Source organism: Octodon degus, unplaced genomic scaffold (genome assembly GCF_000260255.1).
Source record: "Octodon degus isolate 3935 unplaced genomic scaffold, OctDeg1.0 scaffold00054, whole genome shotgun sequence".
NCBI classification, from domain to species: domain Eukaryota; kingdom Metazoa; phylum Chordata; class Mammalia; order Rodentia; family Octodontidae; genus Octodon; species Octodon degus.
In genome coordinates, this window is record NW_004524630.1 from 12,889,973 (window position 1) to 12,912,492 (window position 22,520).

Genomic DNA, 22,520 nt, shown 5'->3' on the forward strand with positions numbered 1-22,520 from the left:
TCAGATGTGCCTGCCTGCCAGGTACATGGTCCTGGGTTGGAAACCAGAAAAAAAAAAAAAAAAAAAAAAAAAAAAGACATGGGGTACTTTTCATGGCAAATACTTACAAATTTAGTATTTATTGTTTAGTATTTATTGTCTAACTTTATTGCTCTGTGGATTAGTATGAATGGGGCCTGGATTGCATTAAGAGCGGTGAAGGTGGGGTAAATGTGCCTGGTGACACAGGGCTAGCATGATAAAACAGCATAGATCTCAAACACCTCCAGCCTGCAGAATTACAGGTCCTCTTCCTAACTCCCTTTCCCAGCTCCGGACAGTCAGAACACCCAGTCCGAGTTCCTTTCCTGCATAGGTAATAACACTGTAAACTATTTGCTTACAGAACTATAAAATGATAAAATAGTTACAGAGAAGTCATTATCTCCTAATTTTGTTTCTGATTCATTGATTCCAACTGCAGTAATGCCATCAGTTATTGTCTTTCCTGCACAAACTTCAGAAGCGAGATATTCTGCAGCTACACAGTAGAAGTGGAATTTAAGTGAGTGTAGTAGCACTTGCTTATAGTTTCAGTATTCTGGCAGGAAGACTGAAAATTTAAGGACAGCCTAGGCATCTTGGTGATTTAGGGAGCTCCTGTTTCAAAGTATGAACCGGAAGAATGTAGCGCAGTGCAAAGGCCTACCAAAAAAGCAAACAAAACAGGAATTTAGGAAAGAATTGGTAAATTGCTCGGAATTTACAGGAAGCAGTGTCATAGAGAAAGTGCGTCAACCATCAAATAACAATCACTCTGATGTGGTCCTGTAATCCCAGCTATTTGGGAAGCAGGGGCAGGAGGATTTCAAATTCAGGGTCAGCCTGACCAATTTAAGGAGACTTCATCTCAAAAACAAAACAAAACACACACCCACGCCCACAGCCACACTTGGGAGCTAATTAGAAATGTCAGCTTCTGTCTCATACTGTCCAGATACTTTCTGACCATAGGTTTTCAATGATTCCCAGGAATATTTTCAACAAGAACATGGGGTAATTTTGTAATGCAGGTGGTCTGAATGGTTCGAAAAGCAGTTTGACAGGCAGGGAAATTGAGCCTCACCACAGCAAAACATTCAGTAACTTACCCGAAACTGTACCCACCAGAATTCAGTGATCTTTACGCTATAACACCACCTCTTGTGATCTGTCATTCTGCAGTAGAAATAATAAAAGCAAAAATACTGCACAAATTATTTTTCCCATTCTTTATTACAAGCCTGATTACTGACATAATTATCATGGTTTTAATATTATTGAAAATAAAAACTAATTTTGAAAACCACTCATTTTCCCTGAATCAAACTCATTTGCCTAACCAAAGCCTCCTCGTTCTTTCTCATAAGCTGTGCTGACGTACTTCTCTGATCATTTTGTTTCCCTTACTTTGCTCTGATATCTTATTAAGCAAGGGGTTAAAGTGGCTTTCTCTGTTGGAAGTGAAATGACCAGCTTTTATATCGGGCAGAGGGAGAGTAGCTGCTGCTGTTTTAACATAATTCATTTTCCATGACATTAGGTAAAAAACAAGCACGATCATGTTCCAAATATAATAGTCACTGTATTGGTAACTGCAAGCCCAAGTGTTGACATTGCCAAACCACAGTCTTTTCCCAGACTGCTACAATCATGGTATTCTCTGAAGGGTCAAAATTTGCTGGGCGTCCGCTAGTGACACCTGCCGGTTATCTACATTTTAATTTTAAACCCCAGACTGCTCTATTGACCTATGTCTTTGACTGTTATAATTGGTTAATTTGTAAGATTTGACCTCTGATATTTGCTAACTTTTTGTAGGGAGTTGTATTTGTAACGGAAGAAGAGAAGAATAAAAAATATTAGTTTAAAAAGTGGCCTATGTGACTGCTTTTCTAAAAAAGGTATTTAATGCTCTTAGTACTTTGGCTTATCTCTTTGAAATAAAGCTAATACACAGGATTGCCTTCACATTGTTGTACTCTTCCTTTCTTGATTGATAATTGCATTGTCTTAGAGCCTAGAAATTGTTAATATTAGCTAAAACTACTTGGCTGCTCTATTAGAAGTTTCTTTTTTGTCAAGTTTTCCCCAAACATGTTTCTGCCTCTCAAGAAACCCCAGGTATTTATGAGGTAATGGAGTACCTACCTATGAGGCCTAATTTTGTGGACACACTATGGTGGAATATAATTTTGGGGTATTAACTTCTCATTCTTTCTTTGGAAAATAACCCCATAAGAAGTCATGTCTGTCTCTGGACATTCCAGTTTGCTATCATTTAAGCCAAGAAAGCTCTTTGGTTTGCTTTTACTCTGGACTTGCTGTTATGTAACCTAACATTAACCAATCTTGTCTTCTACAGGTAGACTGGGTACAGTGTGATGGTGGCTGTGATGAGTGGTTTCATCAAGTTTGTGTGGGTGTATCTCCAGAAATGGCTGAAAATGAAGATTACATCTGTATAAACTGTGCAAAGAAGCAGGGGCCAGATAGCCCAGGTCATGCACCGCCTTCTTCCTTCATAATGAGCTACAAACTGCCAATGGAAGATCTTAAAGAAGCCAGTTAGCAGATGCTTGCTTAGTTTGGGACATGGAGGGGACAGACCATGATGAGACCTTAGTTTATAAAGCAGAGTGGTTGAGATCCACTCAGAACGTTGCTTCCAAAGATGAATGGCCTTCCAAGAAAGTCCTTTTAGTGTTAGCTTCCCCCTGCATGGACTGTGTGGGCTGCATTCTCCATCAGCACATCTGTGCAGAGGATGTCTTCTTTGGTACAACAGCCGACACTTCAATTCATGTCTCTTGAGTACGGTTTACTGCATTAAGACCAGAGACTTGGCAGCGCTCACAAGGGGCTGCTTGGCATTAACGCTTCAGTGTGCTAGCAGGGCACGCGTAGGATGTAGCTTAAGGCCCGCTGATGATGGAGGCTTGTCACTTAGCGGCACCGCTGTCTGAAGGTGCTGATTGCTTGAATATCTGGAGTCAGAGTACAACTTTCCTACCACTATTACTGGCATTTAATGTCCCATAAATACAACTAAGGAACAGGTCAAAGTTATTCGTAGAATTAATGGGAGAGTAGTCCAGTCTGTAGGCCTCAGCTGCTTGTGCTTGTTTATATACAAGAAGAAAATCCCAAATAAGAGAACCTTATACCATCTGGGCAGATCGATCACTTTACTTTTCTAAGCAGGTAGCTGACTACACCGGATGCTTAAAAGACTTTTTTTAATGCAAGGCAAAAAGCCTTTTTTTGCCTTTGAGAAGTTTGAGTGTCTTGGGTCTGCATTTTAGAAAACAACAGGTACACAGTTCTAAGCTTCTTTACAAGAGAAAAGGCAAGAAGAAGAAGAAGAAGACCAGAATGTCTTGCTGAGCCACAGCCTGCATGCTTTTTTGGGAAACCTTTGTTCACAAGTATTCCAGATTCCATCTGGCTTCCGGCATGGCCATGAGCAAGACAAGCATCGGCGTCTTGCCTCGCAGCTCTGACCCAGCGTTTGCTCTTCCCAACGTGGCAGTGTCTGAACACACGCACAGCAAATGCTGTTGAGTAACCGGGACTTCATCAGAATGTGGGGTTGTGGTACCTCTGCGTGATAAAGTTGTTTTAGTAAATCCATTTTTAAAAAGGAAAAAAGGACTTGTTTTTACTTTTTTCTAAATGTCTGACTACTGACTGTTCTATACATAGATTATTTTTTTTAATATACATATATGAATATATAAATATATATATATATATATTTACTGTTACCAGCAGCATATGACAAAAATTTTAGCATCCAAAATCCATTTGGGAGGTTGCTTTTTCTTTTGTGTGTTTTGATAAGGAAATCCCATTCTTTCTTTGTCGTATGAGGAGTTAGCATTCCCTTTGCCATCCGTTTTGGTTTTGTTCAAATAGATAATTATATTTTCTTTGTGTTTGTGTGTTGGGACTTGGCCCAGTCTGTTGGGAAACTTGGGTCTTACTCTAGTTTGTACTAGTTGTTTTTTCTTTTGAATGTGAATGTTGAAACTACGGTGCTGTCCGTCTCCCTCCTACTGTGTCTTCTGTTCTTGTTAGGTAAGATGTATAAACTCTTACTAGAAGGGGGGCTTTTTTAAATAGGTCAAAAGATAAGTTACTAAAAATAGTGTCTTGTCTCACTATCCTGTGTCCTTTATTTTGGTTTAAAAGTCTGTGGTTTGACTTAAATTTATTAGTTGTCCTTTTTTTAAAAGAGGAGATTGGCATGGATCTAGAACAGTTTGTAGTCTCCTGTCCCCTTTCTGTCAGTCTTATTAAAAGAAATGTCTTCTAGTAAATAGAAGTGAAATGTACTGTCCTGTTACAGTTTGAGTAGGTATGAGATCTAACTCAAGGCATCTTACTAAAAGGAGAAAAAAAGTTTTCATATAAAATCAATTTCTGTAAAGGGTTTCTCTGTGGTTTTAATACCTACTGTTTGCTCATTCTTCCTTTAATACTAGGTAGCATTTGAGGGTTTTGACCTGTTGAGGGCTTTGTCTGTGTTGCTGTGTGTGATGTCTTGAGGTCTCATCTCAAGTGTACAACTTAAAACTTCAGTGAACATTGTGAGGTAACTAGTTTCCACTTTTCCTGAAGTACCGATAGATTATTACTTGATAATTTTTCAGAGTAACGTTATAGAAGAAAGCACAATATTTTTTACCATTTGGTCTCTGTAAAAGTCTTTAAATATTTATGGGTTAAAAACTCAAAAGTAGGAGAAGGGTATACGGAACACATTTAAAATGTTGATTTTTCCCTTCCCAGTCACCAAGGGACAGTAGTGAGGATGCTGAGAAAGGTGTCTGGTATCTTGAGGTGTGCAGTGGGTGGCTAGGGAGTGGTCTGGGGAATAATTTGTGTGCTTGCTATGGGTTGAGTCTGGTGGAGACCTGGAAAACGAGATAGTCATCCTTTGATAGTTTGAAACTTGAATATTTCATGTAATTGATACTATGGTATATTCCACAGTAATTTGGAAGTTGTAGTCTGTCCTGACTATAAATGTAGGTCAAGGCTGAAAAGAACAGAGGAAAGAAGGTAGTCCTCCCCTCTCCAAAAATAATTTGCAGTTTTGGAATTAGTGAAATAAAGAAATATTGGTGTTCTAATGTAAAGTATTAATTTCACTTTAAGGAAATTAATTTGCAACCAACTTTACTCTTCTGTACTGTTAATATTTTGTATTAAAACTTAAAAGGTTTCTCTACCATTCCTATTTCCTCAGAGTTTGAATTCTTTATCATTCATACTTCACCCTGTGTTTAATTCTTTCAAAGATATTTCTCACTACTGTCATTGCAAATATTTTGACAAATATTTTGACAATATTTTGCAAATATTTTGACATTAGAATTATGCAAATCCCTAGTTTAGAAGTACAAGTCTGGTGTTAGTGGTTAGCTTCTAGCTAGGAAGGGAAGACGGTACATTTTCCTCTAACACATTTTTATTTCACTTCCTGATGGTTATTGAAAAAGCCATGTTGAGGTGTAGATCCTGGCTCCCTTGCTAAGCCGCTCCAAACCAGCTTTGCCTGCATGATTCAGACTTGTGCCTTAGTAAAATTATGATTACTGCATGTCATACTTTGAATAATTGAGAAGGTAAACATTTAATCTGGTTGCCCACAATCTAATAATAAAAAACATGGTAAATGCCAAAAGATCTGTAAGAGTAGCATGACTTTACCTGTGCTTCTCTTCTGTTCTTCTCTGCTTCTGTCACTAACAGGTATCCAAGAAATGTCAGTTCATTTTCTTCTTGCTCGTTAGATTTTAGAAGCAGTTCAGTTCTCTACTGTCTCAATTCCATAGTACATTTGTGTATCACCCAGTACTTATCTTTGGAGGATGAAAGAGAAAATAAAACCTCTCTGACAAAGTATGGGATTATCCACTTTTTGAAGGAGAAAGGTGACATTAGAGTGGGATTTGAAAATTGTAAACTGTAGAAAATTGAGCTGTTGAAGTCCCACATGTAACCATGTTCAATAAAGTTTCACATATGAATAATTAGCTTCATACATGTGTATGCAGTTGCTTCTGCAGTAGGTCCTGAAGTGTAGGTCCCTTTGAAATTCCTCCCCTCCTTCTTTGCCATCTCCTCCTCCCTCCTCTTCCTCTTTCCTCTTTTCTCCTTCTTAGTCCTCCTCCCTTCTTCCTCCTTGTCTTCGTTCTCCTTTCCTCTGCCAAGTGGAAAAGAGTGAATGTTAGTACATTTTGGAATTGCACCTTTTCTTGGCCTGGCTCGTACCTAGTCACCACTATGCAGCCTAGGATGTGCACCAGAGTAGGACCTGGTGGGTTTTAAAGATGTATCCTGCTTGCTCTTGTTTTTACAGTACTTTGTGTGAACAGGAACAAATGTCTTTTGGGAACTCAGTATCTCCTATTGATTATTCCCTTCCATATTTATAATTTACCATGGTTATGAGTGGTGTTTTATGAAAAGTATAACTTGATTTCTTGATTTTTTAGCATGTTTTATGTTTTATTTTCTGAAAGAATATTAGATATTGGTTGCATTATATCAGAAAATTTGTACAAGCATGTGTGTGTTTACACGTGTGTATTCACTCAGGTTTTCCATTCCCACCCTCAACCCAAGACCTTGTCATTTACATTGGTAGCAACTTTAAATGGTAACCAAGTACAGTTTGGTAATAAGTGTTGATAATCCTGAGGAAGATTAGTAAGTATACGGGAGTCACTTTTAACTTGTGCCAAAGCATTTTCTAATATTTTTATTTGCTAGTTATAAACTGAGCTGAAATAATTTGCTCATTCATATGGTTAGCTTACTATCATTAATGAGAGTAGCATTTTTAGAAAGTGTGAAGTAGTAATGATTCCTGTAGCTCTCATTTGTCCCATTCTTATCAAGAAACCAGTGATGGCCAGTAGACATTTTATCACCTTTGGTTCTTAAGAAATACATCCCTTTGCAGTGAACCAGTGGGAAGGAAAACAGGAAAATAACTTCCTTTTTTCTTTGGCCTCCAAATTCTCACTATCTCAAACTGCAAATTGCTTCAAGAATGTAAATGGTACCTCCCCATTCTGAACTTACTGTATTTTCTAAGTATGTGGGATAGATCATTGCTAAAAACTGTAAAGTTCTATGTGCAGTGAAATTTGTCTTAGTTTCATGAAGTGTGTGGCTATATATTTTTGTATATGTTGGTAGGAAGTAAGCAGGAAAAAAATCTGGTTTTCTCTTAACTTGGAAAATATTCTTGACAACAACAACAAAAACGATACTTGAAATTTCCTAAGATGACAGGTCTTTTCCTTTGTAAAAACTACACGTGCTCCTCCTAGTTTAGATCAAGTATTTCTTGGGCCTTTGCCATTGTGGTTAGTACCAATAAATGGGACATCCTGAATTTCTTCATGGAAAGATTGACCGTTGATTGGAAGATGATACAAGATGAAAGTTGAGAACAATATTAAGTGTGATTGGAAAATATGGTGAATGTTTAAAATGTCATATATAGTAAAAGACACATTGCCATTAATCCCACACAAACATTTCCACTTGCTTTTTTTTTTTTTTGGAATTTATTTGATTGTTGCAGGATCTCACCAGGCAGCTCAGACTTGTGGTGATCCTCCTGCTTTCAGCCTCCCCAGTGCTGGGATTACAGGCGTGGCCACTATGCCCAGATTCTGGCCACCTCAGCTGGGGCAGGGCTGCCTCGAACTACGGTCCCTGCGCTTGGCTAGGCTTGCTTAAGCAGGTGCTTTAATCCTCTGAGCTATCTCGCAGGCTCAGTTTCCACTTGGTTTGAACATACTTGTCCCATCGTTCTTGTCACTTTCTAAAGCAGTTCTGGTAATCCATTTTCATGAGTGTCTTTAGTTATGCTGTTACGGCAGCCTTGCTGTTCTGAATAGATAGAAAACATTTACCTTTCGTTTCCATTTTGACTTTGGGGGAAGAAAAAGTCACATGATGCCAGATCAGGTGACTAATGTGGGTGGAGACACTGTCATGGCTTGCAAGCATGCTTTCCATTGAATGGCACTCGGCAACAGCATATATATATATATATATATATATATATATTTATCATACCTCAAATCACAAGCAAGACTTCTAAAACTGCTTCGAAAAATTTCAAGGAAAATGAAGTGTGTTTAAAGCAAAAAGTATTTTAAAGGAGATTAACGGCTGTGTGTCTTTACTGTATTAAGTTTATTCACCATATACAGAATGATACAGCCAGATACTATATATGTGAATAAACTTAAGAGTAATTTTGGAGTTTCTTGATTGTTCTCACCTGTTTGTTCTTTTAAGTCTTATTTCTGCTCTACTTTTATGAGAAAAATGGTTTAACATTTATATATGTCATAGTTCTACGAATTTTATTAAGTACATTTTTTCTTCTTAAATTTTTTATTGGTGTGGACCAGCGAGATAGCTCAGCGGACTAAGTAAGCGCCTGCTTAGGCAGGTGCAGGGACCAGGATTCCATCCCCAGCACCGCATGCCTCGGCCATGGAGATTGGGTATGGTAGCGCACCCCTGTAATCCCAGTGCTGGGGAAGCTGAAAATAGGAGGATCACGAGGAGTCTGAGCTGTGTAGTGAGACCCTATATCAAATATGTTTTTAAGAAAAAGTATATGTAAATTTTTTTTTTTTTTTTTTACTGGTGATTGAACTCAGGCCCTTGTGCTTGCCAGGCAAGCGCTTATTCTACTGAGCTATCTCCACAGCCCCCAAAAGGTTTATTGGTACATGTTTGCAGGATATGTTTGCATTCATCATGGGAGGTTGGTAGGTGTACATGTCCTTTTTTTTTTTGGTACTGGGAATAGAACTTGGGACTTTATACTTGCCAGGCAGGCACTGATTTGTGTGTGTGTGTGTGTGTGTGTGTGTGTGTGTGTGTTATGTGTGTGTGTGAGAACTGGGGATTGAACTCGGGCCCTTGTGCTTGCCAGGGAAGCACTTATTCTGCTGAGCCATCTCCCCAGCCCCCAGGCAGGCACTTACTACATAACACCTCTTAATCCTTTTCGACTACTTTCTCTCCCCTTCTTACTCCTTACCTCTAGACTCCCTATTTGTGAATGATCTCTTTCCTTGTTTCCTATTACCCATCTTTTATTTATTCTTTTATTTATATTTGGGTTTCTCACATAAGAGAAACTATAGGCAGAGCTTTTCTCTAGCCTTGCCTTTGACGCTGTCCCATGTACCTTGTCAGTGGAAAGAAAGACACTGCAAGCTTCACAAGTGGCTAAGTGGTTCCATGTGGTAACCTTTGAATTGTAAGAAACATAGAGATGAACTGCAGATTTTTCTGGGTTTTTTCAAAAGGAAAGATAAGAATCTTAGAATTACATAAGCCAAACGACACTGGATTTAGGGATCATGTGGTCTGGGCTTTAGCTGTGTATACGGCCATGGGTCAGCTGTTTGGGCAAGTGCAGGGACCCATTCCCAGCACCACATGCCCTGCTGGCCTTGGCCTACATGTCTTACCACATGCAAATTCATGTGAATTCAAAGGTACTATGATTTAATAGCCACTTTCCTTGATAAGACTATGACATAGATGATCTTTAAGTTTCTTCCTCAAAGGTTATATAATTTAAAGAAGAGTAGAGCTTATATAGGCCAAGTCTCCACTTAATGATAGAAAAATTGTCCCTGACGAAGGAGTACGTAACCTCTGCGGACTGTTCTACGTGTAAAATATGTACCAGTTACAGCAGTCCATCTTAGAGCTTGCCTGTCTTTTTGCCTCTTCCATCTGAATTTTGCAGTTTGTCAAGTGCTTCCAGTGTACTCCAAGACCAAGTGAGTCAATTCCCTATCATCAAAACATGGATCTCTTCCCTCTTCACACTTGGTTGCAACCAGCAGGCCACCTGAGCACTTGCTGCTTTATTCTTTCTGACCTTGCCTTCTGTGCTCTCTAATTAGGGCTAAGCTTTGTTGAGACACAGAACAGCTTATGGCTGATGCTCATTTTAAAATTCAGTGTGACAGTTGAAGTACATCTAGTCTTGGCCACTGCCAGTACTTGTGTTTGTTTTTTCATAAAACCACCTTCACCTCCCCCCCCCCAAAAAAAAAAAAACCACTTTCACCATAGAGTTGTGGTTGGAACACTAAGGCTAGATTAATCCATGGTGATTTTCATCCCTGTCTGTCCTATTGCCATCTGAAATAGAACCACATCTACTAGTACTTGTTCATATTCTAATATTGTTACCTGCTTTCCTTAATGCATTTTCTGTTGCTAAACACTCTGCTAGTTCTTTGTGCTATAGAAGTCTTTCCTGCTCTTTGTAAATGAACTGTTCTGCTGCTCAACTAATTGGAACCTGGCGCTCTCGGCTCCTTTTACCTTGAAGGGTTACTTCAAGTGGAAAGTGCCTTATTCTTTGATCTTTCACTGTACTCGTCTTTGACCTTAAGCAGCTTCCTGTTTCTTTAGCTACTTTTCCTCCAGTTGGTTCATTCTGGCTTCTCTAGCATATACTGGCATCAGTTACCTCCACCCTGCTGTTTGCCATCATCCTGCCCCTTGAAACTTAGGCCTGGATCACATGAACAGCCATCTTTTGTGGGTTGCTGCGTACCACTAAGTACACACTATCACTAGGGAGCTCTACAGATTGCCTCAGGTGGGTGAGTTCTCAAAGCAGTGTAGCACCTTCACAGGTCCAGCAATCTCTTCTATTCTTGAGTATTTTAGAGTTTCGCCCCTTGTTAATTCCTAAGCTTGTGTATTCTCCCACAATTGAAGCTTTGAAGTCTGCTGAATACTGTTGAAATTGAAACAGGAGAGCTCTAGGCTTCCTCAGTCATCTTTACCATCACCGTCTTCGTCTGTCCCCAAAGAAGCGTCTATCTTCTGGTCAGCACTGCAGTAATGTGAGAATGAGCAAGGTCAGTGAGTCCGATCCTAGCTCCCTAGAGACATTTTCCCATGAGGTGGCCTCTGTCTTTATTTCACCTTCACTGAGCACATGAACTTGCTCAGGTCTCGAATTCTCACAGAAGCCTGTCTCCTTTCATTTCCTGGCTGTTTTCCTTTCATAGCCAAGTTCCACCTGTTCTACTTCACTTTCAAGGTATTCCTTCTTGGCTCATTGTAACCTGGATTTTACCTTGCACATCCCACTGAAGTCATCAGTGAACTCCCTACAGCTCAGCCCAGTGAGTGCTTCAGTTCTTACTCCACCTTTCTTCCGCATCTGACATTGTTGTCCACTCCTTTTTTAAAAAAGCTTCATTGACTTCTTGGACACTACTTTACATTTTTTTCTTTACATATTTAAAGTGATGTATTCAGGCACATCCCATGGAACCCTAGTCCTCTTCCAGTTATCACCTATATTAATATGATTCCCCAAGTCTTTATTACCTGCTCATGCTTGCTTTTTGAGTTTTAAATCATCTGTGGCAAACATATTGTATTTGTTTTATTCACTCCAAATTCCTTGAGTCAAAAACCAAGCTCACCTCCTTCCTACACCAGTTGCCTCTGTACTACATACCAGTTCTTTTATTCCTGTTCAGGAAAATGGCTGCAGTGGTATCTTGGTTCATGAACGCTTTTGTTTGGAAGCAGTTTGGTTTACAAACAGGAGTGTTTGGCAGCATTTTGTTTTGTTTGTGAACTCTCAGTCAGGTGATGAGCACAACCGTGGCATCTTTCACATACATATGAACCTGAACAGCTTTTTCGGTGGAACAAATTCAGTTCATGAGCCAAGGTGCCACTGTAGTTGTCCAAGCCGAAGTCCTTTATCCTGCCCTAATCTTCCTTCCCACTTGCCATATGCAGTTAGATGCTTGCTGCAGCCTTACATGTTTGCTTATCTTTCATTTTCATCTGTGTTGGCATTGTAACGTAGTGGTCCAAGAGCTCCTCACTTTTCACTAAAAGTTGTTTCTCGTCTTTGGTCACTTCAGTTTATCTCTCCTGAGAGTGTCTGTTCCTTACTTGACCTATGGGATATGCCCCTATCTATCTGTGTAAGCATCGCCTACACGTTCTCTCACTGTGCTTCTGCCCTTATGATTTTCACCATAAACACTATGATTTCCCTCTGGAATGTTCTAGCTTTCTCCTGAGATGTCAACTTAAATGTTACCTCCTTAGAGGTTCTCGTTCTTTCTCACAGTAGCCAGTTTATTCTCTTATGGGACTTTGCTATATATATTTGTAAGTTTCATGAGAACAGGGGCCTTGTTTCCTTTATCTTTCTTTATCCAGCAACTAGAGCAATACTGTGTACATAGTATTCAGATGATACACTCTGGGTTAGGCTGTTATTCTCTGTTATTGTCCCTTTGTACTGTTCTTTCTGTTTAGACTGCCATACCCATGTCTTCCTTTTCACCTTACTATGTCCTCTTCAGAGTTCAGCTGATCCCCAAACTCTTCTTTCAGGTTACCCTTCCTATGTGCTATAGATGCTTTTTTCTGTTACTCTGACATTTAGACTGCGCAGTGATTTTTATTGGTGGTTTCTGGACTGGCAACATTAGTATCACCAGGAATATTGTTAGAAGTGCAGAATTTTGGGCCCCACCTCAGACATCTTGAAAACTCACACAGCCTGTGTTTTTAGCCATCCATGTGGTTGTGGTATTGGTGGAATTTGAGTACTACTATAATGGTGATGGCCAACCTTTTAGAGCTTTCGATGATGAACAGCCCACTGCAGCACAAGTGCCATGCGTTTGCTACCACTGCATTAGAGTCCCCACATAACATACCTAGAGCCAAGACTATCTGAATTACGAGATCTGTCTTTCTGTGGCCTCATCATCCTGGTTCTTTTGAGGATATGAAAACCCCTTCATTTGTCTCTGTGGCCGCCTTTCAATATTTGAGGATAACCATTATTTCCCTAACCCTCCAGTCCTCTGGCTTGTTGTCATTAATTCTTTCTCGTGTGCTGTGGCTTTGAATCCCTTCACATTATTCACTGGGATTTCTCTGAATAAATTCCAACTATGTCTTACATATGTAGTTGGAACATCCTCAGCTTTCAAGCTATAATTCCAGTGAGATTTTATGAATCGTGAATAAAATAGTTTACAGTGAACATGGTTAGTGTTTCACTTGTGCAGTGGGAGGTGTTCAGTGGAAACCAAAGGTATGCCACAGCTCTGAGTGTTCTCTACCTCAAAGGACCTGGCCTTAGTAACGTGTCATTCAGTACAATGGTTTCAGATAACTGAATTGGTGGTTCTCAAAATCACCTGGAGAGCTTTCAGAAAACCATAAACTATACCTGTTACTCCCACCCCAGACAACTGAATCTCAAGCATCTCAGGGTAGAGCTCAAGCTACCAGTGTTTTTTTAAACAGCTTTATATCACATAGATGAAACCATTCTAATGTACGATTCAATGATTTTTAGTAAATTTATGGAATTGTGCAACTGTCAGACAAACTTCAGAATGTTTCCATCATTCCCAAAAGAACCTCCATGCCTACTTAGTCATTCCTTGTTTCTACATCCAGCTGTAGGTAGCCACTCGTCTGTGTTGCATTGATTTGCCTTTTCTAAAGCTAAGTGTCAGAGCTTTTTGAGGCTCTTGGCTGATTTTAATATGCAGCTAAAGCTGAAAGTCACAATTCGTAATGCATTGTGAGCACTCTTGATTTTTAGGAACTGTGTATAGTACGGCTATTTCACATTTACGGCCTTACACATGCCAGTGCATACATCCCCTACTAGTATGACAAAGATCATTAATTTGACAGTACAACTTAGTATACTATTTTGTTATTTTCCCTGTATGCATTTTACTATATTCAAAATTACCTCCCCAAGGTGTCTTCAAACATCTCTAAACTGCCTTTCCCCTATTAACTGAACAGTGCTGGAAGGTGACTCGGGACACCTAACTCTGCTTGAGGTAATGTGGTCTCCAGAAATAACTGTCCATTTTGGTCTTGACTCCATCCTTCAAGTTATTTTCCTTTTAGGTATTTTTCACATTGGGGTTTTCTTACTAGATGTTTTGCTATCTGATTTTTTTGTGTGAAATAATAAATTTTTGCTTTACAAGTGTATTATTTATAAAACTTTTGGAAAATATGTTTCTTTAAAATAGCGTATGCACATTTTTTTAAAGGTATAATCACAGCACTGTGGGAGGCTGAGGTATGAGGATCACAAGTCTGAGCCCAGTCTGGGCAACTTAGTAACTTATTGCGATGCTGTCTCAAAATACACAGGACTGGGAATTATCTTAGTGTGGAGTTAGGTGTTCAGTCGCTGATGTCACAAACAAAACAAGCCTAATTAATGAAGAATTGTCTTCCACCCAGAAATGACCATTATTACGATTGAACTGAATTTATTTTGAGACATCTATGGCTATTTGTATGTGCATGTATACAAGTATGTACGTCTTTACACAAATGAGATTATACTGTGCACTGCTTTGTAACTTGCTTCTTTTGCTTAATATGAGAACATTTGTACATAACCATAAATACTGATCTATATTATTTTAATGGCTATATAGTTTTGCATTATATGTAATCCTAGTGATTTTTCAGAACTATGTATGTTGAACACTATTTCTTTATCTTACATTGCAAACTTTGACCATCTTGTTGTCTTTCAACTTTGTAGTTTTTTCGTTATAGAAGTTATTAAGTTTTATGGTGTAAACTTTTAAGATTTTATAGTTCCTGGTTTTCCTGACATGCTTAGAATGACCTTCCCTACTTCAAGGTAATAAAAGTACTCCATGATGTTGCTTAATACTTTATAGTTTTATGCTTTACATTAAATCTTTGTTCTTGAATTAATCATTGTGAGGAATGCCAAGTTACTTTAGATTACTCTTTTGACTGCTCTCCTTGAGTTTTTTATGACACACTTTTTACTCTTAAAAGTAGTGGAATGCAGGCATTGCATTCATTGCATGTGTAGTCAGTCATTCCAAAACTTCTAACTCACACACTTTGCAGATGTGTATCCATTCACTGCACCACTGAATTGGTTATCCATTGCTGCATACCAATATCACCATAAATTTCACAGCTTGAAACAGCACACCTTTATCACCTCTTGGTTTCTGTGGGTCAGGAGTCAGACGCAGCTCTCAACTTTTCCATGCTTTTTTTTGTACTGATAGAAGAGTACTATACCTAAACCATTCCTTAAAGATGTCTGGTGTTGATGCTACGGGTGAGTGGGCTGAACACAGCCCACATTCTTGTGTGTGACAAGGGAAGAATTGGCAGGGGTACACCTGGCAGTAAGTAGCTACATTACTGAAGATCATGAGATGGTACCAGGAACAGGGAGAAGAGTGAAGAGAGAACAGGGCCTTGATAACTCTGGCTTCTGCTGTTTCTAGAGTTGGAACCCACTGATCTGAGGTATCTCCCACTGCCTCTGTCTCTGATGTGAGCAATCTTTGTAAACTCCTTAGTATTGAGACTATGGAGCTACTAAATGGACAGGCCAGAGGGAAAAGGAAGCTGTGTGGGTTCAAAATTCCACCTTCCAAGGTTATTCTTGGCTGTATTTCCCTGCAGTCCTATCTGCATCCTTTCTGGCTTGCAGAGAGGGAAAAGGGGGTATGTTATACGTTCAGAATCTAAAGATGTGAGATGATAGGTGTGTTCATCTGCTTCACTGAAGGAAACATCCTACTGTCTGTGTATCCCGTTGCCTCAAGTATACAGTAGCTTTCATTTTTAAAAACTAAAGAATGGTGATCCAATTACTGAGGTCAAGATGAAGGAAAGAACAGTAGATAAAAGGAAGTGTTTTCGGTGGATATGGAAGGGATATGAGATGTTAATTCTGGTATTAGAACTTTTCTAGCACATAGGAATAAAATGCTCTTCTTTCAAGTAATTTCCCAACAGCATTGCTTTGTTGGGCCCAGTACCAGCTGCAGGCTCTGGTCCGAAGAATACTGTGTGAGAGGCAGAAGAAGGGTTGGGACAGAGCCATCACCACAGGCCCAGTACAGAAGGAAGCGATCTGAGGACCAGAGGACAAGGGTATGCCACGAGAGGAAACCAACTCAGGTGTCCTGTCACGAGGGCCAGGGAAACCCAGCATGGATTCCCAAAGCAGAAAGCCAGAGGATTCCTTTTGTGTTGGTGGGTTGGTTTTTTGGTTTTGTTTTTGTTATGTATTTTTGAGACAGGATCTCCTTGTGCAGTTCAGCCTGGCCTTGAGCTCACTTTGTAGCACAGGCTGGTCTGGAACTCACAATAATCTTCCTACCTCAGCCTCCCAAGTGCTGGGATTACAGGTGTGCACTACCATGCCTGGCTTTGTGTTGGTGTTTGAAAAATATCTTCAGACTGAAATTACCAAAGAAGATAGTAGTGGTGCTGACCATGGTGGTGTACTCTTACAATCTCAGCAGTCTAGAGGCTGAGGCAGGAGGATTGCTGTGAATCCAAGGCCAGCCTGGAATACATGATGAGCAGACCCTGTCTCAAAACAATAGCACACAAAACAAAACAAGGTAGTAGTGCTTATGTTAAGCTGGGAGGCTGAGTTCAAGGGTGGGTTTAAGTTTTGTAGGCCCTGAAGTTTAGACAATTGTGGGGGGCCCTCACAAAAACTAGTATAAAATTAATAATTTAAACTATAAAAAGGGGTTTAGAAGTTACTCATGCAAGTTAGAGATCCTTAAACTGAAGCTTTATTTTAAAGTAAAGTGATCTCTTCTGGGTGAGGAAGAAAGGATCCACTGAATTCTGATTGTATTACTATCTTGGAAAGCTTGGGCAGTTTACTTTTTCTTTCTGCCCCTCACTTTCTTACCTATGAAATAGGGATGAATAATGTCAATCTGCCTGGGTTGTCACTGAAGACTAAGCGAGTATGTGAAGGTGCCAACCACAGCGGCATGCTGCCAATTTTGTTGTTGTGAGGTGCTATGTCTTGGTTGTTATTGATGAAAGGTGAATATTAGTTATCCTAGTCACTGTTTAGAGCTCTAATTTGAAGGTTGATGAAAATATCTTTTAACTTATTTAAACCTTTTCAGTGATCTGTTGAGGTGAGTGCTCCTAGACTTCTCTCTGTATTCATGAGATAGCATTGTACTATTTTTCAGGAAGCTTAGGATTTAGCAATGCTAGGTCTAGGCTATAATTATTAGCTATCAGAATTGAGAAAATTATAACTCTTAGAATGACTAGTATTTCTGGGGGAAAGAACTGTGGGAAGAACAAGTGGAAGGGGAATGTTCAGGCTGGCTGGCTGGCTTCTCAGTTGGCACCTGAACTCAGCCTTGGGAGACCTGGTGCAGAAGTGACCCCAGGAGTTGACTTCATCTTACCCTCTGATGTTACACATGGAGAACTAAGGCAGAAAGGTGACTGGATCACCCAAGGTCGTGTGGCTGATTAAAGTCATATTCAGGGCTAGAATTTGAGGGTTCTGCTCTTAAGATAATCCTGTTGTTTTGAATCACCCTGAAATTTACTCTTGTCATTCAACATTTATGCCATTTCGTTTTACTTTCTCCCCGCTCTCCTTTGACCACCTTGCACAGTGCTACACAAGGTTCCCCCATGCCAGCAGCCAGACTGTTGACCTCCTAATTCACCTGTGCACGAGCGGCACTCACCCGGCTGCTGAACTTCCTGACTGGAGAAGCTGTGAATTCAGCTGGGAGTGCAGCGCTGTTGTTGACCGTGGCACACCTTTATCCAGTCAACAGGAATGTCGCGCACAAGGACACAGGGAGTTGTGCACAGCACAGCTCCACGGGGCTGTTGGGAAGCTGGAGAGCAGCCAGAGCAGAGCAGTGAGGCCAGCAGGTGGGCTGAGGAGGAAGCACTCACAAGAAAGATGAAAGGGGCCGGGATTATTTATCTTGGAGAAGAAGTGATGGAAGTGACTGAAAAACTAGCTGTCTAAATTCTTCCTGAGGACAGAATGAGAAACCGGCTGCAAACAGCAAGGGGATTTAGGTTACAGAGGTTTTCAGACTTAGCTGCCCATTAGAACCAGGAAGCTTTTAAAACCAAAAATCTCAATGTTTCAGTTGCAATTTGTGATTTCTAGCAGCCAAACATCAGTAATGTTTCTCAGGTGACTCGCTAGCTTGCCAAAACTGAGTTAAGGTGAAGCTACCAAACTCTTCAGGGTTTTGGCTGTAGCTCCTTGGTAGAATCCCCAGTACTACAAAACAGTAACAACAGAAAAATTTTTTAGTTGCTGAGGATTATGTAATTCGGGCAGGTCACTGTGTTAGCTTTCTGTTATTACAAAATTCCTTTTCAGTTTTCTCTTTGGGGAAACGACAGATGACAGTGAAGTAGTCGCGTTCCCTTCTTGGCCCCCTCTCCTTGGACAGGGGAGCATTCCACAGTGAGAAGCCAGACTGGCCACCTTTTGTGCTCTTCAGCAGCGGGCTAAAACACAGCGTTAACAGACTGTGTTTGCTTGGTCATCACCAATGAACATCTGCACTGTTTTGTAAAATGTCTCGGGTAAAAAGGTTGACAGTGATTGCAATGTTGTCACTTTGCTGTAACGCTTCACCACAGCTCTCCAGAGTCTACACAGGGAGTTGTGCTGAGAGTTTCCCCACATTCAGAATCCCTGGCTCCCCAGCAGTGATCTGCTAAGAGCTTCCCGCTGAGACTAGTTACATAAATGTTGCAAATTCTCTTCCACTCTCCTACTCTGAGAGCCAGCCAAGAAGTCAGAGGAACAAGGATGGGGGGGAAAAAAGTGGATACAATTGGAAAATAGCTACAATTTTCTGGAGTTAAAGAGAAAAGTATGACCTTGCTCCTCTAACAGAAAGAGGAAAGCAGAAAGGAATGGTGGTAAAATTCATTGGTACAGATTTTCAAGCCCTTCTTCAAGTCTGCTGAAAATTTCAATGAAAGAAAGAAACATTTTTCTTGACATTTTTTCTACTTCTCCCCACAGGTAAAGTAACACTAGAGTCAGCTTTCTCCTGTCACCCTGATCCCTCGCCAGTTAAAGAATAGCCTGGTAGTTTAAATAATGGACTTTAGAACACTATAAACCTGAGTTCAAATCCTGGCTGTAACCATTGACTGGTTCTTTGACGGTAAGCAAGTCACTGAATTCTCCCCAAGCCTCTCCTCAGTCATCCTTGTGCTATGGGTTTGTGCAGAGCTGGTAGCACAGAGGCTGACGTGTACCTCCTAAAGGTTAATAAAAGTGATGGCTGATGGTAGTAATATACTTTGTCATAAGTTTATTTCCTTGAAGACTGTGGCCTTACATAATTTACGCTAATTGTCCTATTGCTATCAGATACAACACAGAAAAGTCGTTAAAGAGTTTTAGTGCCTCGGCCATTCCAACCTGAAAGTGCTTGACTCCATCTGCAGTTTTCAGTGACATCTCTGCCTCTCTCATGTAATCTTAGTTTTTCACAGCAAGTTTAGGTATTTAGACTGCAGTAGTCAGGGAGTAAAACATAAGCTTTAAAGCAGCCAAAAAACTTTAAATCATTTGAGATTTATAAAAGAGTTGCAAAAGTGTTTGCCAATCTCCTTCATTCAGGTATCCTTAATATTAACATCTTGTATATGCAGTACAGTTGTCAGCACTGGGAAATTAATGTTGATAGAGTACTACTAAACTAAAGACCTTATTCAAATTTTAGTATATGTGCTGCCGAAGCGAGCACCCTTATTCAAATTTTACTTTTTTTTTTTTTTTTTTAACATTGATGCCCATTTCTATCCCAGGATCCTATCTACAGAATCCCATGTTATGTTTAGTTGTTACTGTCCTTTTGCTTCCAACGATTTTTCAGTCTTCCCTTGTCTTTCTGGACACTGCAGACTATTAATTAGGTATTTGTCCAATAGGTCTCACTTGGAGTTATAATAATAATAACAATGTGAACTTATGTTTTCTCATGATTGAAGTACATTTGTGGTAAGAAAACTATAAAAATGTTGTTTTCTTGTATTTCATATCACACTTCATGAAATGTACACTATATCCTATTGGTATTGTATTATTACTGATGATATTAATCTTGATCTTTTGGTTGAGGTAGTTTCTCTATTATGAAATTGCTACCTTTCCCTTTGTAGTTAATATCTTGGGGGAGATACTTTGAAATTGTGTATATTCTATTCCTTTTTAAATTCTCACCAACTAATTTTAGCAATCATCAGTAGATCTAGCCTTATGGGTGAACGCTGAACCCCTACGAGGCAGTGGAGGGGCGTCAGCGCCTGTCTACCAGAGATGCTTGAGCTGCCGCTGCCTTTCCTTTAATTTGCCTCGGCCAACCTAAACAGGGAAAAATGATTATAGTACTGATGTCTAGTAGTGATTTTATATTTATTTTCTTTTACATTGATTAATTGAAATTATACTGTAGGAAAGTTATCTTTTCTCCCCCATTATTTATTTAATTTGTTATTTATACTAACATGAACTCATGAAAGAATTCCATTCTTTGCATTATAGTAAAATATTGTTACTCATTCTGTTGTTCAAATGGCTTCCAGTCTAGCAATCCCAATTTGTTGTTTGAATTATTCCACTTGCTTCTGTCTTTTTCCTCAATAATATTTAAAAAGGGGTTTTAAAAAATTCATCACTTTTGTGGTTAAACAGAAATATACTTCTTAATTTAAAGGTCTCCAGGGACAGAGCCAGCCAGGTCACCATACTAGTACTGAAATTGTTGCTCAGAAATACTTTTTTTTTGAAGAAACAAATCATAATTCTATAAAAATTTATTTGTTCTTGTTTTACTCCTACTATAGGTTAAAAAAATACTTGAGAGAGCATCTCATAACATCTTGGCAATAAGTATGCCCCAGACCAATTTGATGCAACCCAAGTCCTCACAGGGCTGCTTTTCCATGGTTCTCATTGTTTTATATAATCCTGCTTTGGGAGGTACACCCTGCAGTTGTCCTCAGTAACAACCTCTGTTGGGTCTTCACATTTGTATAACCTTCTGAGTAGGAACTCTTTTTTTTTTTTTTTTTAAATATATTTGGTATAAGGTTTCACTATGCATCTCATACTCATAGTGATCCTCCTCTTTTCAGCCTCCCCAGCACTGGGATTACAGACGTGTGCCACCATGCTGGGTCTTGGTGGCCAGCTCAGCATGCCCCAGGGTCAGGCCTTGTGCAGCATGTGGTGCTGGGGGTCAAACCCCGGTCCCTGTGCTTGCCTAAGCAGGTGCTTAGTCTGCCGAACTATCTCACCAGCCCAGAAACTCTTGAATATTATGTGTTTTCAGGCTGCTTGACTTTGTATCAAAGAATGATAGGAACATGAATAGATACAAGACTGGTCCTGCCCAATTTGTGATGAACCTGAGACAGGCTCTTGTGCAGGACTGTCACCAACACCCACAGACTGCTCTCAAACTTATTTTTAAAACCTTCACCAACATAAACAAAGTAAGATGTCTGTCATACCTATTCCCATTTTATAGAGGGGAAAATGAGGTGAACAAAAATTTGGAAGGAAATAAAATAGCAATCAAAATGTGAGCTGGTGCTGTGGCCAGGGTAGCGTGGCAAGAAGGTGAAGAAATGTAGACAAGATATAGAAGGCTGGGATCAGATGGCACTCTCTCTCCTGTTGGTTAAAAGAACAACACAGTGAGTACAGTGTGTTTATACACGGGCAGTTAGATGTCAGGTGAAAGTGCTCTGCCTAACAACCAGCTCACCTCTCATGCCCTGTGCTTTTGGAGCTAGAACACACCTTGGGTGCCCCATGTTCTTGGCTCTGCATATGTGAGTGATCCCCAGCTCAGCCACTTGCAACATTTCTCCTTTTTCTGACTTGTAGTTGCAATTGATGGGTGTTCAGTTGAAATTGGAGGGGCTGTGGTTAGAGGACTCTGCAGAGGATTTTCTTTCTTGTAGTTATATATTTTCTTTCTTTATTTTTTATTTATTTATTTTTTTTCAGAACTGGGGATTGAACTCAGGACCTTGCACTTGCCAGGCAAGTGCTTGTTCCACTGAGCTATCTCCCCAGCCCCTACATTTTCTGCTGGATATTAAAGACCAAGTTACAGTGAGAGCTGTATTAATTAATTTTTTTTCTCTCTATTAATATCAGTTAGCCTCCTCAGGATTTACCCTGGAACCATGCATAGTCTCAGTACTTCTGTCAGTGTCAGCCATTTGGATGAGTCATGGCTATTGCTCAACCAAGTTGCTCTCTGTGAAAGCTAGGGAGACTTCTCTCCTGGTGACTTTCCCTAGGCACACTGTGCACCATTGTTTTCCTTCGTGTGTGGCCCCCCCAATCTCCTTGGTCAGGAGTTTGCATAGCTCACCAGAGTAGTAGGTGAGTAGGCTGTCCTGAGAAGGTTCCCTCATATCCTGGATCTTCATTGACCTTGGATGGTTGGGGCTAAAATATTGACTGTCCTGCTAGCCCAACTATTTTTCTAATTTTTTTTATCTCCAAATATCAGTTGTTGAACATCCAGAAGGGAAGGTTAGTGACATTA

The 22,520-nt window shown here is 39.9% G+C and overlaps 1 protein-coding gene across 4 annotated transcripts in view; it reads left to right on the plus strand.

Annotated features, from left to right (window-relative positions):
• The window catches only part of Kdm5a (lysine demethylase 5A), a 125,706-nt gene extending 107,470 nt beyond the window's left edge, over window positions 1-18,236 (plus strand). Inside the window, exons 28-29 of one of the 4 annotated variants that reach the window (XM_023717721.1) lie at window positions 1,840-1,922; window positions 2,384-2,471. In XM_023717721.1, coding sequence (XP_023573489.1) covers window positions 1,840-1,884 — 45 coding nt within the window. In that variant the 3' untranslated portion in view covers window positions 1,885-1,922; window positions 2,384-2,471. Of the gene's footprint in view, window positions 1-1,839; window positions 1,923-2,383; window positions 7,561-17,576 lie in introns of those variants that run through there. The other 3 variants (XM_023717719.1, XM_023717720.1, XM_004633393.2) reach the window with 3 other exon arrangements.
• The last annotated feature ends 4,284 nt before the right edge of the window (window positions 18,237-22,520 follow it).